This window comes from Monodelphis domestica, chromosome 4 (assembly GCF_027887165.1).
Source record: "Monodelphis domestica isolate mMonDom1 chromosome 4, mMonDom1.pri, whole genome shotgun sequence".
NCBI classification, from domain to species: Eukaryota; Metazoa; Chordata; class Mammalia; order Didelphimorphia; family Didelphidae; genus Monodelphis; species Monodelphis domestica.
In genome coordinates, this window is record NC_077230.1 from 419,607,730 (window position 1) to 419,625,975 (window position 18,246).

Here is an 18,246-nt window from a genome sequence, read left to right on the forward strand (position 1 = left end):
GGCCCTGAGTCAACATGGGTCCCTGTCCAGCCACGGTGTCCATTCAGCAAACCTTTTGGAGCCAGGCACTGAGCCAAGTGCTGGCAATACTCAGAAAAAGTGAACAATGGTCCTTGCCCTTCAGGAGCCTCTGTTCTACTGGAGAGAAACAACATGCACATAGATAAGTGAAAACAGAGTAACTGCTCTTAAGAAAAAAAATAGAGGGGGCAGCTGGGTAGCTCAGTGGATTGAGAGCCAGGCCTAGAGATGGGAGGTCCTGGGTTCAAATCTGGCCTGAGACACTTCCCAGCTGTGTGACCCTGGGCAAGTCACTTGACCCCCATTGCCTAGCCCATACTGCTCTTCTGCCTTTGAGCCAATATACAATATTGATTCCAAGATGGAGGGTAAGAGTTATAAATAAAAAAAAAAAGAGGCACCCCTATATAATCCATATCAAATTTTTGACTTCTCTAGAAAGGAGGAGAAAGAAAAATTGGTGGATATGGCCCCAGGCCTGGAGTCCCAGGAGGACCTCAGTTCAAATCTGACCTCAGATGCTCACTTCCTAGTGTGACCCTGGGCAGGTCATTTAACCCCAATTGCCTAGTCCTTGCTGTTCTCCTTTCTTAAAACTAATACTAGACAGTAGGTAAGGGTTTGTTGGTTTTTTTTTTAAGATGGGGAAGAGGGAAGGAGAGAATTTGGAACTCCAAATTTTAAAAAATGAATGTAATTGGAAAATTAAAATTTTTAAATTAAAAAAAAATAGAGGCAGCCAGGGGGCACAATAGATATATAGTGCTAGACCTGGCATCAGAAAGGCCTGAATTTAAAACTCAGTGTAAACATTTGGCCAGAAGGTAAAAGTTTTTTGTTTTTAAAGCATCCTTTAAGAGGCAGCACCTGAACTGAACTTGGAAGGGAGCAAGGTATTCCAAGAAATGGAAGGAAGGAAGGAATGCATCCTAGGCAGAAAGGACAACATGTGCAAAGGTGCAGAGGTAAGAAATGGAGTGTTCTGGACAGAGGACAGGAAATAGGACAATTTGCCTGAAATACAGAATTCATGAAGGGAAATATTTTGTAGTAAACTTGGAAAGATTATCTGGAGTCACTTTGTAAAAGATTTTAAATGCCAAACAGAGGAGGGTGCATGTTATCTTAGAGGCACTAGGGAGCCATGGAAAATTACTGAACAGGAAAATGAAATGTTCAACTATATAAGAGAGAGAGTAGAGAGGAAGCAGCTATTACAACAGGTCAAGCAGGAGGTGATAAAGGTCTATATTAGGGCAGTGATTGTGAGTGGAGAGAAGCAGGGAAGGGAAGAAGAATAACCATGTACATAGCATCTAATATGTACCAGGCCCTGTGCTAAGTACATTAAATAATTTCTCATTTGATTCTCACAACAACCCTGGGAAGTAGACTGCTGTGATTTCCATTTTTCAGGTGAGGAAGCTGAGCCAGACAGAGGCAAAATGACTTGTATATGGTTACACATTTAGTTGTGCATGAGATTGGACTTGAACTCAGGTCTTCCTAACCCCTGGCCCAGTGATTTATCCACTGCACCACCTCGCTGCAAATAAACAAGACTTAGTAACTAAATAGATATGAAGAATAAAATTGAGGGAAAAGTCAAGGATGATGAAGTTTCGAAGCGGGGTGACTAGAAGGATGGTGGTATCTTTAGTAAAAGGAGCAGAGTTGAGAGGAAGGGCGGATTTATAGAGAAAGGGAGTAAATTCTCTTTGAGATACGTTGAGTTTGGGATGTCTAAAGGACATCAAGATGGTTAGTGATATGGGACTGGGTATCTTGGAGTCATTTATCTCCATGGAGAGTATAACTAACCTCATGGGAACTGAGGTCACCAAGAGAAAATGTAGAGAGAAAAGCGAAGAGGGATCAGGATGGAGTCCTGGATACGGGTTGGGATAATGACCACAGTCCCACAAAGGAGAGTGAGAAGTTAAGATAGGGAGGAGGAGAAACAGAAGGGAGCACCTAGGAAGGAGGGAAAGGATGCCCAACAGTGTCACACGCAACAGAGAGTTTGGGAAAGAGGAAGTAACCTTTGTCAAGGGCACACACTGGCAGTTAGAGACACAGGTACACCGAGAGGCAGATTTATCCAGAGAGGCAAGGGCATACACTCATCAAGAGACACATGGAGAGATGGGAACATGATTACACACTCAGAGACACATACAGGAGGAGAGCTACAGGGAGCTCAGGAAGGATGAGGACTAAGAGAAGGCCACTGGCTTTAGGAATCAGCAGATTATGGGTCACCTCAGAGAAAGCAGATCTGGATGTATATTTAGCTGTATGTTGGGCACTTTTGTTGCCTATTGCTGGTGATGCTGTGTATCTGAGACATCCTTTCATCGTACATCTCCGAAGAGAAGCAAACAGGATGTATGTGATGCTACGTTTGTGTATCTCATTGGGCTACTATCATGTGGCTGGTGGGGGCTGCCACCCATCACATTTGGAGTTGGGAGACTCACTGGTGCTTTTTTGACATCTCCAAATGTCTCTAAGGGCATTGTTGAATGCTGTGAGGGATGGGTTATCCCTTGACATCCCTTGATAGCTGACAATGTCTCATTTGAATTCAAAAAGGATTCAAGATTATTTTGCAGAAGCACATTGCATAGTCTAATCAATGAATGGATCAACGGGCATTTATGAAGTTTACTAAGTTTACATTTGCTACATGCTGGGCACTGAGCTCTCTTCCCTGTCTCGTCTTAGTCTCTTAGCTAACTAGTTCAACTCTACATTATTCTCTTCTCTTGAATCTCTACCCCTGATAGAGCCCTGCCAATCCTCAGACTTGAATCATTCCCACAATCCACTGCCTTCACTCCTACATATATGTACGACTAAATGAAGATACAGAAAATCACACAACTCTTTTGACTGGGTCCAATACAAGTTTTGCTGCATAATCTCAATGGGGACCTCACTGCTGCTTGGCAATCCCACTCTATCTCCAACTCTCCTCAGTGGTACTTCCAACCTTTTCACCCCTCCTCACACTTCTCATGGCCACCCCTCCTCCCCTCCCCTCTCAGCCAAGAACCTTGTTTCATATTTACAGAAAAAAAAATTGAAGTCATTCATTCACTATAAGGTCCCTCCCTCTTCCTTATCTCTCCTCCAGCAGTCTGTCTCACATGAAGAAGTAGCCTTACTCCATAGCAAGGCTAATGCTACCTTGCACAAGTGATCCCATTCTATCCCATCTGGCTTCTCCAGCAGATTTCCCCCTCTATCATCCCTGTTCTCACTAATTTTCAATCTTTTCCTATCTACAAGTTGCCTCCCTCCCTCCCTCCTCACTTGATCTATTCATCCACATTGGTTTTCATCCCATATTTCTCCTCCCTTTTGTGGCTATCTCCTCTAAGTGTCTACATCTCCTCTCCTGTTAGTCTCTTCCCAACTCTCTATAGCCGTGATGTTGAATCTATGGCATGTGTGCCAAAAAATACCCTTTCCATGGGTACTCCTGCAGTCCCCCACCAGAGTTCATTACTAGAAAACTAGAGGGACCCAGGGCAGTGCAGTTACCCTCCCCCTCTCCATGCTCCTGAAGACATTTCTCACTTCACCTGCCCCACTGCCCAGCAGCCCAATGGGAGTACTTACTCCCTCTCCTCTCTGAGATAAGATGCTGGGTAGGGAGGGGCTCACATACTGCATGAGGGTGCAGCACAGATGGCAGCACCTGTTGAGTCTGTAGTGAAGGTGATTCCCGTGATGGCATTAGAGAGGAGCTAGGTTTGAAGTGAGAATAGATCATAGCAGGTCACATAGCTGGAAGGGAGCTAGCTGGAGGGCAGTGGAGTGCTTGAGCCACTTTCCTCCCCCTTTCCACATGTGCCTTTGGAATCACCCACTCCCCCTGCCCATCAGTCCAAAGGGAGTGCTTCTTCCCTCCCCAACCTGGGGTAAGGGGGGCCAGGGAGTGAAGTGAGGCAGGGCTTTTTACTTGGTCTGGGGGGGGAGGGGCAGGCACAGTATGCCATCTCTAAAAGGTTTGCCATCACTGCTCTATAGTCTGATTTCCCACCTCATCATGTACTGAAACTGCTCTCTCTAAAGTTGCCAGTCATCTCTTAATGGCCAAATCTAAATGCCTTTCCTCAAACCTCATCTTTCTTGGCCTTCCTGAACCTTTGACACCATGGATAGCCCTCTTCTCCTTGAAACTCTTTTCTCTCAAGGCTTTTGGGACACTACTCTCTCCTGGTTCTCCTCCTACCTAACTACTCTTTCTTTTTCCTTTTCTAGATCTTAACCAAGTTGCACATACTAAGTGGCTTTGTCCTAGACCACTGATGGTGAACCTGCTGCCACCCTCCCTCCCCAAGTTTGTTACTAGAAAGGTAGAGGGATTTGAGGAGAGTTGCTTCCTCCTCCTCCCCTCTCCACCATGACTGATGACATTTTTTCACATCACCTGCCCCTCTGCCTGGCAGCCCAACAGGAGCACTTCCTCCCTCCCCTGTGTGGAGTAAAGGGGATGGGGCATGCCCGGAGGGGGGGGAGTGAGGGGCACAGTATGCTATCTGGGGGGGGCACAGCACTTGGTATGGTAGATGGGGTGAAGATGGGACCCATCGCTCCATCTCTAAAAGGTTTGACATCACTGTCCTAAACCCTCTTCTCCCTCTTTCCAATAATTCTGCTTGGTTATCTCATCAGCTACAGCAGATTCAATTGTCATCTCTATACTAATCATTCCCAGATCTATTTATTCAGCCTTGACCTCCAGTCTTGCATCTGCAATTGCCAATGGGACATCTCAAAATGGCTCAACATATTCAAAACGGCATTCATTATTCTTCCCCATCCACCCCCACCTCCCACCCCAAGCCCTTCCCTCTGCAAGCATTTTTACTGGCTGTTCTCCATGCCTGGAGTTCTTGTTCTCATCTCGTTTTCAAACTCTCAATACCTATTAGTGCTTTCCCTCTATTGATTATCTCCCACTAATTCTGTAGATATCTTTTATCTGTAGGAAGTGATTTGTACATTTTCTCCTCCATTAGACCGAGTTTCTGGAGAGCAGAGACTGTTTTTTCACTTTCTTCTTATCCCCTGGCACATAGTGCCATTGTGCCTGAAATATAAGAAGTGCATAATAAATGCTTGTTGACTGACTGAATAGTATTTCTTTTTTTAATTCTTACATTCTGTTTTGGAATCAATCCTGGTTATTGGTTCCAAGGCAGAAGAGTGGTAAGGGCAATTGGGGGTGATTTGCCCAGGGTCACACAGCTAGAAAGTGTCTGAGGCTAGATTTGAACCCAGGACATCCCATCTCTAGACCTGGCTCTCCCAGCTGCCCCCACTAGTATTTCTTCCACATGAGTACTCCTCAAATACTTTAAGCTGTCTTCTAGGATCATCACATCTCCCCAAAGTTCCTTCAAGTTTCAATGGCATAATCTCTAATGGTTTTGCCATTTAGGGCTCCCTCTTCTGGAAACACTAGAGAATATCATCTCCCTGGAACACTGGTTGGCTCCATGCACCCTAAGATTGGAGTAGCTCTTTTGGTTTGCCTATCAAACTGTTGATGGATCTTGTGTTCCATTAAGACACCTCCCAACCCAAGTCAAATTATAGGAAGTTGATAACCAGCCAGGTCTTCTTCATCTTTGCACCTGTGAAATGGACTTTTTTGAACCCAAGTACAAAACTTTAGGGCAGCTAGGTGACAGTGGGTAAAATGCTGGATCTGGACTCAGGAAGACATCTTCTGAGTTCAAATCTGGCTCAGACACTATCTGTGTGATTCTGTATTAATCACTTAACCTCAGTTTCCTCCTCTGTAAAATGAGTCAAAGGAAATGGCAAACCACTCCAATATCTTTGCAGAGAAAACCCCAACTAGGGTCATGAAGTTGAACAGGACTGAATAGCAACAACAAAACTCTACATTAATCCCTATAGAAATTCATCTGGGGAGATTTGGCCCATGATTCCATCCCACTTACATTAGCGTACATGTCTCATGTCTGACTTTTTCTCTTGTGTCTAAGTGTATGTTCTGGGTATCTGTTGTGCTCCCAAACTGACAACAGTTAACTATTATGTGTGTGTGTGTGTGTGTGTCTATTTGTGGATCCAACTGCTTACTGTGTGTTGTTGCTATCCACTAAATTTGGTGTTGCAGAACTAAGCTGTGATTTTGCCATGACTCCAATTGGTCTATATTCTGAGCCTTAACTTTGACTCTTTGGGAACACAGAATTTCTATTGCATTGCCATTTCCTTGAGGTGATAGCTCCACTGATGGATCTCTTTTTGTAGATACAGTTGTAGATTCAAGTTGTAGGTTCAATTCACTCAAATGAGCATATTTATGTGATGTGGGAGATGGTCAGGGCTAGGATTTAGACAGATTAATGTGATGGAACAGCTGAATTCAAATCCCATTCTGTCACTTTCTACCTTTGTGACCTTGGACAGATAAATCCCTTAAAGTCTCTGACTAAGCCTCAGTTTCTTCATCCCTGAAACAAGGGGAATAGATTCAACAGTTCCTGGATGTCTTCCAGCTCTAAAAGAACAACCCATTGCTGTCTTTTTGGTTGTCAACTCTGGTGTCCCTAGAGGTCTTGAGGACCTTCCCTATTGATCTCCAAGAGGAGAGTTGTCATTTTGCTGCCCTCTATGGGCCCATTCCATATCCTGGTAGTTGTGTTAGGTGGTATGTGGTGGCGCTAGTGAAATGATTGTGTTGTGTCATGGTTATATCTCTATAGGATGGTTGTGAGCTGATGGTGGTGGTAACCCTGGCATGTAGTGGTTTCCTATCTTGTATTATGCACAGTTCTGGTTTCATGAGGAATGACTGTAGACCTGCAAACTTCTTTTGGCTTGTGTACCTTGTTGTGTTGTGTGGTAACTGTTGTGTTACATGGAATAAGTATAGCCATGTGTGGGGCGCAGGGGGCACAGATCCACACGCAGTTAAAGCTGCAGGTTGTGTGGGTTGATCGCGGTACTCTGAGTCGCAGCTGTAACTTAGGATGGTCTGGGTTTGGGGCCCCAGGGAAGGGTGCCATTTGTGCTGGCATGTGGTGAGGCTGAATGGCAGCTGTGGGGCCAGTTGTATGGCCTAGTAGTGGTGTGTGCCATGTTTTGTGTAATGCAGGGTTGTATCACAGTTGTGATGCTGTTGTGTGATCACCACTGGGAAGAAGGATGGAGGAGGAGATGCGTGTGCGTATGTCTCCCTCGAGGTAGGGGGAGGGACCTAACTACTTCCCGGGGGTCTCGGCACGGGGGCGCCCCCGCCCCTCAACCCGGCCCGATGACGTCACTTCCTCCCGGAAGACTCTATGGTAGCGCGGGCAGCGTCATCGCAACGTCAGGCTTCGCCACCATAGAGACGTCGAGGGGAGTGGAGCTGGCTCGGAAGCCGCAATCGAGCGCGGATCTCGGGCCGCAGTGGGGAGGCGGGGAAAGGCGGCCGGCGGAGCGAACCACTGAGGGGGAGCTTCGTGTGCACCTGCTCTGCGGTTCCGGGCTTCGCCTCCCCGCCAGGCCTCCTCGCGGCTCTTCATCTGCAGACTCGCTCGTCCATGGACGCCAACGAGTATTTCTCAGGTAAAGTCCGCAGTTTTCCCCGTTGTCTGCGCCGTGGCCCAGGATTCCTCCCCCTGCCGCTGGCCGGAGCCGTCATCTGGGATTTAACCAATCCGATCCGCGCTCATTAGCATGCCCTGGTTGTCGAACGCCTCCGGATGAGTCGGTCGTGCCGATTGGTCCGTAGATTAATGGAAGAGGAATGGGAGTTGGGGATTTTTAGATCTTCTTGAGGGGTTTTCCTTTTTTAATTGTTGGCGATTGTGGTGGGGCTTTTTTGGCGGCGCTAGGAAGATGCAGGCCTCTTAATCAATCAACCTCCTTCCGGGTCCTCAGTGGCTGAAAAGCGCTGTAGGGGGCGGGGCTCCCGTCTCCGCCTCGTCCATTGGCCGAAATGGCGTCCCTGGCTTGGCCATTCCTTCCGAGGGGCGGGAGAGTCAGCCAATCGAGGCGCGCGTCAGCGAAGCCAAGTTGAAAGTTCGAGGGGCAGCTTTGTGGGCTAGGAGCCGGTAGGCGTTTCGCGAGGCAAGCGTGGATTGGTCGCAAGCGTGGCATCCCGTTCTCATTGACTGCGGGTGGGCGGACTCCCGCCAATCGTAACTCGACCTAACGCCCTTTCCCCTTCCACGCCCTAAGGGGAAAGGGGCCAGGAGAAGGGCGGTGTCGGAAATGGAGGGCGGTGTCGAACAGTGTCTGGGGCTCCCATTGGCCGTCGTCTTCCCCCCGCGCGCCGGCAGCCCGGGCCGCGGGCCAATCAGGACGCGCGCCGCGGCGCGCGGGGCAGTGGGGGGGAGGTGGTGGCGGCCATTTTGAGCCGCTACCGCCGTCGGTAGTGCCGTCGTTGCCGCCACCGCCGTCGGAGGCCGTCCCTGGGGCTGGGGCTGAGGCTGAGGACTAGGCAGGGTCCAGACGGGACGCAGCAGAGGAGGAGTGGAGTGGAGCCAAAAGTGAACCCCGGGCGGAGTGCGGAGAAACCGCCGAGGGCTCGGCCATGGACGTGAAGCGGCTGAAGGTGAACGAACTGCGGGAAGAGTTGCAGCGGCGCGGGCTCGACACGCGGGGTCTCAAGGCGGAGCTGGCCGAGCGACTGCAGGCGGCGCTGAACGAGGCCGCTGCTGCTGCTGCCGCCGCGCCGGAACCAGAGCCAGAGCCGGAACCGGAGCCCGAAGTAGAGCCAGAGCCGGAGGCTCAGCCCGAGCCGCCTGCCCCTGCCCCCGAGCCGCCGCCACTGGAGCCCCCGTCGGAGCCGCCGAAGGACGACCAGGAGGCCCCCCGGGCCTCGCCGCCACCTCCCTTTCCGAAGACCGCGAGCCCCGACGGATTCTGCGAGCCCCAGGCAGCTGCAGAGGGAGGGCCCGGCCCGGAGTTGGAGCCCGCAGGCCAGAAAGGCAAGGAAGAGGCGGTCCGCGACCAAGGAGGGACGGGAGCGCGGGGTCGGGAAAGGAGCCCAGGCCGCAGGGAGAGGGGAGAGAGATGAGGGGACGGAAGGGTCTGCTCAAAGAGGATTTCCGGGGTCTCTAGACGTCGGTCCTCGGCTTATGGAACCGAAGACAGCGGGGGGAGGGGGGGGGGTTGGGCCTGCGCCCGGGGATCAGTCTCCCTCCCTTTGGGCTGGGCCTCCGCTGCTGGGGTGCCAGGAAGGGGGCGGGGCTTCCTCGGGCCTAGGGAACTTAGTGCCTCCGCAGCGGGCTGTCCCCCAACTTCTGGGTGATGTCATCCCGGGCAGGGAACCCTCCTTGCCTTGGCGGGGCCAAGGGATCCCAGGAGGGGCTTGTGGAAAACTGAGCCCCGGCTCTCCGGGGGACTACCAAACTCCTCTTGGAATCGGACTTCTAGGCCTCCCTTTGCGTGGGGGTGGGGGGAGGTTCCTGTTTTTGCATTTGTGTTTTGGTTTGTGAACCTCTTAGGAGTTGGGGGTACCAGCCTTGATATTGGTACTTTGATAGAAGTTAAAATTTCACCCTGTGGCTTCTGGTTTCCAAGTTCAAACTTCGGAGGATGTTTTGGGTGACTCCTTTAAAAGTTATGAGTTTACTTCGTGGTCTCTTTGGTATGCCCCGTTCTGAGTTTTTTTGAAATTGGTCATTATGGTTTTTCATTTTATCTTGGCAAGATTTTGCAGGCCTCAGATATTAACACGTGGGCCAATTTAGGGATGAGGAGAGTAGCACTGCTGGTCGAGAGAAATCACTGCTTCCTGCTTCTCTTATGAGATTGGCTTGAGACTTTTGTTTTAGGGTCTAAGTAAGCTCTTCACTAATTCTAGACTGTGAGCCCCAAAGGAACTTTCAGAATTTGTACATGTCGTGAGAGAAACCTAGAGAGGGGGATTTGCCCAAGTTCAAATCACAAACCAGTGCCAGGATCAGCACTCTGCTATAAGTACTGTTGTTCAGATGCTTTTACTTTTTAATTTTGTCCACAAACACCTTGGGGGGGACTAGGTTAGGTGGTCGCAAAACTTACTTGTTCCAGAGTCTCTGGGACTTTGCCACCCTAACAACCCCCTTCTGTTTTTAGATGTCACTGGCAACACTGCAGAACAGAACCAATATTATGAGACCACAAATGTTCATCAAGAGAAGAAAACTGGTTATGAGAGTAAACCTCCAGAGCTGGAGCTGGAACAGCAGCTGACTTCCTACCCAGGTGAGAAGGTTAGGCTTTTTGTCTCCATCTGCTGGAAGAACATTTGAATGCCCAGATATAACACTTGGTGTGTCTGACTCATTGGACAGTTAGTTCAAGCCAGACAGGGCACTTTGTGGGGTTCAGGCATCTGTTTTGTCTTGACAAGCTAAATAGTGGCCAAAAGAAGGCAACCAGGATAGGGAGATGACTGAGGAGACCATGCTTATTTGCACACTATTTCAAAGGACTGCCTAGAGAAGAAATCTAGGAGGAACTTCAGCTTGCCATTGAGAGACTCATGTAAAGGACAAGTTAGATTTGTTCCTCTTCGACTAAACTAGTAGCATTGAATAGAAGTTACAGAGAGGCAGATTTCTACTTGGTGTGTAGAAAAATGTCCTAACATTCAAAGCCATCCAAAAACAGTGAACTGCCTCCGGAAACCATGTAAGCCTTTGGTCGAGGCCAACCTGTGCTCCACCACCAAAGCCTACCATCTCAACACGCCTCCAAACCATGCTCCAAGGCTGGGAATGGGACAGCGGAACTGTCTCAGGAGAATCCAAATGATCAGTGGTCAGACACATGTGGAAACAGAGACATTGTCGAGCATGTTTTAAAAGGAAGACCTCCCCCAGCCCCTTGTCTGAGTTTTGGTCATTAGAAAAATTGTAAATGACTTGTGGACACCCACAGCTTTGTATGTTTTCTTCTATGTGAGTAGTAGACGATCCCTGGTGAATAAAACTCATCCCTCAAAGATGGGTGGACTTTGTGGAAAACAGTGTGCCCAGTGGTTTGGGCCTGAGTTGCAGGCAGTGTCCAATAGGGGCCAAAGTGCCTGAATTACATTACTGTACTGTACTATATTATACTATACTATGCTATACTATACTATACTATACTATACTATACTATACTATACTATACTATACTATACTATACTATACTATACTATACTATACTATACATACTTAACTGAATCAAGCAGCAGGCATCTGAGGCACCATTGTACAAGGGCCTCCTAGTTTAATGAGGGAAGCAGCAAAGACACGTAACAACATACACATAAATATCAGGGGAACAAATGCAAATAGATACTAGGTGGTTTGGGATGGAGGTACCTAGCAATTATGCAGATGAAGTTGGTGGTAATAGAGCTGCTTCATCTTAAAGAAGGCAACTCAGTAATCAATGGAGAGAATGCTGGGTATTGAGTCAGGAAGACTCATCTTCATAAGTTCAAATTCAGCTTCAGACACTAGCTGTGTGACCCTGGGCAGGTCACTTAACCCTATATGCCTTAGTCCACTGGAGAAGGAAGTGGCAAACTATTCCAGTATCCTTGCTAAGAAAACCCCAAATAGGGTCACAGAGTCAGATACAACTGAACAATACAATAATTTCCAAGGAGAGGCACTGCGTTGCAATTGCATCAGTTTAGGTCTTCCAGAAGTCATCTCTCTGAAGAACCTAAAAGTCTTATGCTGGGTGTCTTCCCTTGGCCATTCTAATATTTTAGTAAGTGAGAACAGGAACTGGAAGGACCCTCTGAGATCAAGGCAAACTACTTCTCGCAGGAAAGAAAAGCCAATAATTCGCTCCCAATCCCAGAGGTAAGAAGTAGCAGCGGAAGGATTTGATCCCAGACCCTCAGCTCAGGTGCAGGATCTCTCCAGTGATTCTTTTTATTATCTTGAGGATACCCATGCAGCACCCCAGGACTTTTATCTGCTGGCATGATTAATTGAAGCCTCCTTTTCCAGGCGTGTATGTCTTTGAAAGTATCTTATGCCACTTAGCACACATAAGTTTTCTTTGGTATAAATGTATTGACACCTGTTCATAGCAGAGTGTGCCTGGCTGTTACCCTTTGGGCTACCAACAGTTTTGATTTTTCTGAAAAGGTTTGGTTGTGTGATCACTAGCCTTGGAGTATCACCAAGAAAGTTGGTGTTTAATAGGTGATGGGCTTTGGTGACTGAGAGCAGCTTGGAATCCTTTTTTTCTCTTCAGTTATGAACTAGGCTAATCCATCTACAGCACCTTTCCTAGTTAGAGTTTTGATTGTGATTAAAGGTAGTTCTTCAAGTTGACTGTCTAAGAAAACCCTCTAGGCCAGAGGTGTCAAACTCAAGGCCCACAACACTACTGAATGTGGCCTAAATCAGATTAAAATGTAATTGGGAAATATTTAACAAAATAAGTTTTTAAAACACTATAAAACAGATCACTAATTTGTACAGTGGATAGAGTACTGAATCCGGAGTCAGGAAGATTTGAATCTGGCTGTGTGCCCCTGGGCAAGTCACTTTACCATATCAGCTTGTTTCCTCGACTATAAAATGAACTGGATAAAAAAATGGCAAGCCACTCCAGTATCTTTGCCTAGAAAATCCCAAATGGGATCACAAAGAATAGGACACAACTAAAAATGACTGAATGACAACTATAAAACATGGATTATGTTAATGTGTAGCTCACAGGGATCCTTAGTGGGGTGCCTCCATGGTGCAATGCCCCCATCCCCACACCCATTTCTATTTGAGTTTGATGTCTCTGTTCTAGGCAGCTTAGACTCTGGCTAAGAATACAATCGAATTTTTGTTTCTGCCTTAGTTTAATTCTTGTACAATATATTTAGTTTCCCTTGCTATAGAAAAGCTATTTTTCCTATAGATTTAGGAAGGAGGGCAGAGAATAGCAAGCAACCCCTAGCCCAAACAATTGTTTCTTAGGCCACTGAGATAGAGAGATTCTTTGTTAGAGCCCAAGTGAGTATGGGAACCCTAGCTCCCTAAGAGGAGCAGTGAGGTCTGGGTATCTGTGGCTAGTTATAGTTCTTTCTCTGTTTTATAGGACTCATTCTGCAGGGGTCCTTTATTTTTTTCTTGGACCCCTTTGGCAATCTGGTAAAACTCCTCAGGATTCTTCCAGATGTGTAAAATAACTTACATGGGATTACAAAGACAATTGACTGTTGAAATGATCACCGGAATGTTTTAAATACAAGGTAGTGGAGCCTGAGCTAAAGAACACCTGGTCTTAAGAACTATGATAACAACTAAAGTTTGTCTGTCCCTGCAGTTGAAGGAAAACCTGGGATCAAGAAGGAAGACTCCTTTGCCAGTTTCCCTACATCTAATCCCTCACAGCCTCATCTGTCAAATAGACATCACTACCAGGGTCGGAAGAGGCCTTTTGAAGACAGCCGGGGCCGCGGTTACTATGAACACCGAGAGGAAAAAAGGTGGGGAGGGGACTCCCTTTGGTGCCCCAAATGGGGGGAGGGGGACACGACTTTAACCTAACAAAAGTCTTAGTTCAAGAGTTAGAGCTTTTAAAGTCGAGAACTAAGTCACTTGAATCCTTGTTAGTGCTGCTTGTGAGCATGGACATCCTTTGAAAAATCCCTGTATAGCCGCCACGTCTCAATGCTTGGGGCTAAATCCTTGTTCAGTAATAGCCTAACACTTGGCTTCTCTTTCTCCATTTCTATCGGTCACCTTTGAGACCAGCTCACTTACCTATTAACACCTCTACCAGAAGACAGGCAGGGGTCCCTCCCAGGTTTAGTCCAGTGGTCCTTCTCAATAGCTGCTTTGGAGAAGGATTTGGAAATAGGAAATCTAGATGAGTTCATGGTGATTAGCCTGACATCTGGAGAATAGTCCTTTCTGCCAGTGAACAAATCTCCCAGGAAGCTTTCCTAAGTTCCCCCTTCCTTCCTCCTGGTGGCATTCATGAGCTATTTTTGATGGTCTCTCTCTGTCACAGGGGTCGATCGCCTCAGCCCCCTGCCGAAGAAGATGAGGAAGAATTTGATGACACCCTTGTGGCCATCGACACGTGTGAGTTCTGGTGAATAGCATTTCCTTTGCCCTTCATAGGGTTCCTGTCACACACTACACTGCCCAGTAATCCAGCTACTTCCTAGTCTGGAACAGGATTTAATTTTCACTTCCAAGAATGTCTCCTTCCTTTACATGGAGGTCCTTATGTCTCAAACTTACACTCACATTTGGGGCAGGCAAGACTGGACCTTGTTGAGACATTCCAGGTTGGGAAAACATCCAGAAAAGAAATGTTCTGGTGGGATTCTATAGGGAATATTTGGAAGTCAGTCTAGTGGGGGTGAAGGGTTGACTGATTGCTGGGAGTCTGACACTGTAGCTGAATTGGTCCTGGGTTTGCTCATGGCAGATACATAATGTTTGTTGGATTGCATTGATACATACCATCTCTGCCCAGTGAGCCTGGTCTGTGGGACCAGCTAGGAGAGAATTCGAGCCCTGGTTGGCAAGCCCTATGGAGGAGCTCACTGGCCCCTGGTTCTAGCAGTTTGCACTGTCCGGTCATGTTTCTACTGAAATCCACACCACCAGAGTACCCAGAGGGACCCTTGGTGTTGGCTTGTCTGCAGTATTCTTGCTGTTCAGTCTTTACTCAGTAGAGAAGGGCTCTTTAAAATCCACATATCAGACATTTGTTGGGTGCTTCCTGCACACTGCTGCAAATGCTGGGGATACTATCAAGACAAAAGATAGACCAGCAACTTAGAATCTACTTGAGCAAACAACTCACCAATGCCTGTAAATTGCATCACTTTATAAGAGTGTGATCTCCATGATGAGTGTGATTTATTGTCATGGGTCCCCATGGCCAACAGCCCCCCAGCCAGAGCTTGTGCTCTGCTGGCCTAGCTTTCAAGGGCCCAAGGCATGGGGGAGGGCACAGAAAACTTTCACTCATTTAATGGTGAGCTGTGCTGCGAGGAAGTACATCAATCCTAGATCCTGTTCCTGTGGCTATTCCCTCATACCTTGACAAAGTGCTTTTGTCATAGCCCTGTGAGGTTATGTCGTACATTGATAGAGAAAGTGACACCTCAAGAAGAGGGAAGCATCTTGCTCAGCGTCACCTAGTTCTCACCACTGAGCCACCCCAACTCCTGCCACAGAGATAGGAACAAAGCTTGGTGGGGCAGGGAATACAGCACCTGAAGACCTGAGTTCAAACCTTGCCATAGATATTTCAGAGCTGGGTGAGCCCAGGCAAGTCACTTTTTGATTTGACTAATCTTTGCTCCCTGGGCCTATCCCATCTAATAGATATCATTTGCAGCAAAGTAATCAAATGCTATATTAACACCAGAAAGGTCCACTGAGAACATGGTCCCTGAATGGTGTTGCTGACATTCAGTGGAGCGTGTCCATGTTCAAAAACACTTAGATAGGAGTCTGTAGTCATATCTGAATGGCACAGTGATGATAGCCAGGGTGCTTGATCATGTGAGAGCAAAGACACTTTATTGTTGTTGTTGTCATCATCACTTACATGCTATGTTCTGGGCCTTGTGCCAAGTGCTAGGGATACTCTGACCTCAAGGAGTCCTCAGTCTAATGAGGAAAGATAGCAAATAATCATATATACAAGGTACATAGAGTGTAAGTGGGAGGTAGTCTCAGAAGGAAGGCACTAGTAGTGGCAGAGCAGAAACTCAGGAAGGACATAATTACAGAAGGTAAGATCTGAGTTCACTGTGAAAGGAAGCCAAGGGGGAAAGCATTCCGAGGTGGGTGTAGCCAGTATACAAAGATACAGAGGAGGAAGATGGGACGATTTATGTGAGGAACAGCAAGGGGACCACTGGATCAAAGTGGGGAGCGTTTAGAAGTCAAACAGGGTAGGGAAGCTCTTGGAGAGGTTAGGGAAAGACTTTGTTATTAAAGCTTTGATTTTGGGGAATCTTTTTGGCTGAATGGAAGATAGATTTAAGGGAGACCAACCAGAAAACTGTTACACCACTGTAGTAAGCGTGAGGAGATGAGGGTCTAACCCAGTGAGGCAATCAGATGAGGGGGGGAAGGGAACAAGTGTGAAGGTAGATATGGTGAGACTTGACAATGGATGGGATTAGGGGATTGGGAGATGAGTTGAGGGTGAGGCAGACACTGTGGTGGGGAGCTGAGAATGCCCAGGACAAAGGCAAAAGGAAAAGGCAGTTGCAAGGGCAAAATGATGGTTTCTGGTTTGGAAAAGTTATGTTTGAAGTCCAAATGATAGTGGCTTCTGGGAGATGAGCTCAGGTGAGCTGGCTGTAAAGAATTGGGAATCTGCTTAGAGATGATAAAACTCATGGGAGTGCCACTGTGATCCTCCCAAGAGAACTTGACTTTCACAGAATGGGACTGCATGTCATTGTTATACCTAGGAGTGTTTCATTCTGCTTTCCTTACATTGGGTCACCTATTCCTTTTTCCAGATAATTGCGATCTTCACTTCAAAGTGGCCCGGGACCGAAGTAGTGGCTACCCACTCACCATTGAGGGATTTGCATATCTGTGGTCTGGTGCCCGAGCCAGTTATGGGGTCAGGAGGGGCCGTGTGTGCTTTGAGATGAAGGTAAACATTGGCAGTGGCCACCATAGTGGCTGATTGATAGGAAGGGGATAAGAAGACTGCAAGAAGAGTTGGGTTAGTTTGGGCCAGTCACTTACCCCCTGGTGACATTTGGTTAGGCATTCAAATAACAGAGATTAACTTTATTTCTGGTATCTAGAGAGATGATGGGTGGTGGCAGGGGGTGGGGATCTGTTTATCATATCAGGACCCCATTGTGTTTGATATGCAGCATCGAATGAGGGTATCTTTTTGTTGAACAGAGATGTTTGTTGTAGAATTTGCCCTTTACTAACAAAATTGGTTTAGATATATCTTTGCAGTGAAATTGGGAAATACCACTTAGGGAAAATGTGGTGTATAGATCTTAGGAGGTAGCGCCATCAGAAGGTGTCTACTCTTGCCTTGATAGGGAGGAACAAGGGTGATAACAGAGCCTAAGATCTGATATCAGGGTACACTGGTTACTATTCATGTGATTTTGGGCAAGTTATTTCACCTCACTAGGCATTGATTCAGATGATCTCAACGGTTCTTTGGAGATCTAAATGCTATATTTGTGATCCCTGCTAGGTGACTATCTAGCATCTGACTGAAGACCTCCAGTGAGAGTGGTTTTATTACTAGAATGTCTTATGTGAAGTTTCTACTTCTGTCTCCTGTGGTGCCTGATTATTTCCTGACAGAAAAAGATGGGTACAGTGAAAGACTGTCTTCCCAAGCTGACCAGGCCTCCAACATGGTTCTGTAACCAGCAAGGGAGTCTTCATGCTTGCTGCCTTCTGATTATGAATGACAATGATGCTTTTTTAACATTTCATCATCTTTCCTCTGCTCCTTGAAGTCCCATTTCACCAAAGTGCAGACCTTCCAACATTCCATGCGTCCCTGAATGGTCTCCCTCACTCCAATTTTGTTTTGTACCCTCCCTACTCACGAAGAGGATAGGGTCAAAATGGGAGAAGAATAAGGATATGACAGCTTGAACAATTGTTTAACTTGGTGATTTTAGTGTGTGTTAGCCAAATATTTGTGTATGTGTCATTGAGACCCTCTTTTCATATTACTCTGTGATGCTTGACACCCAAAAGAGAAAATCTTGGGACTGCAGGATATCGAGGGTGAGGTCGAAAGTGTTCTGGCTGTCCTCCAGTCTGGCCAGGCAGACTTCATTTGGAGTGTTGTGTTTGGCTCACAACTCCCCAAAAGGTTTTGTGCAACTGAGCCCTGAGAGTGCACATGGGAGGGTGACTATGATGCCCAGAAGCTTGGAGAGTATACCAGGCAAAGATTGGTCGAAGGCTCTTGGGATGTGCAGCCTGAGAAAGGGGAAATAGAGAGCTGTTTCCAAGTATTTGGAAGACCTCCAATGGAAAATGGTTCAGATTTCTTCTTGGGACCCATAGGGCAGATCCAAGAGTGAGAGGCAAGTGTTTGGGCTTGAGGTTAGGAAAAACCTGTAAGCAGAGAAAGGAGTTGCCTAAGGAATCGAAGGGATTCTTTATTCCTGGAGATCTTCACAGAAGCTAGGGGAGCCCTTGTCAGGGATTCTTGTTCAGAGATAGGTTGGATTTGATGGCCCTTGAAAATTCCTTCCCCTTCTATATTTGG

General features: G+C 47.2%; 1 protein-coding gene and 1 long non-coding RNA gene across 4 annotated transcripts in view; one reads left to right on the top strand and one right to left on the bottom strand.

Annotated features, from left to right (window-relative positions):
* Positions 1-4,730: 4,730 nt before the first annotated feature.
* LOC130453939 (uncharacterized) lies at positions 4,731-7,663 on the bottom strand. The gene is made up of 2 exons (XR_008911617.1): positions 7,526-7,663; positions 4,731-5,125 (listed from the first exon to the last, which is right to left on the bottom strand). It is a non-coding gene; the product is annotated as an uncharacterized LOC130453939 (long non-coding RNA).
* Positions 7,491-18,246, top strand: part of HNRNPUL1 (heterogeneous nuclear ribonucleoprotein U like 1) — a 32,113-nt gene continuing 21,357 nt past the window's right edge. Inside the window, exons 1-5 of one of the 3 annotated variants that reach the window (XM_007491943.3) lie at positions 7,491-7,623; positions 10,123-10,251; positions 13,321-13,483; positions 14,011-14,084; positions 16,499-16,638. In XM_007491943.3, the coding sequence (XP_007492005.1) occupies positions 7,599-7,623; positions 10,123-10,251; positions 13,321-13,483; positions 14,011-14,084; positions 16,499-16,638 (531 nt within the window). In that variant the 5' untranslated portion in view covers positions 7,491-7,598. Of the gene's footprint in view, positions 7,624-8,578; positions 8,991-10,122; positions 10,252-13,320; positions 13,484-14,010; positions 14,085-16,498; positions 16,639-18,246 lie in introns of those variants that run through there. The other 2 variants (XM_056796226.1, XM_007491944.3) reach the window with 2 other exon arrangements.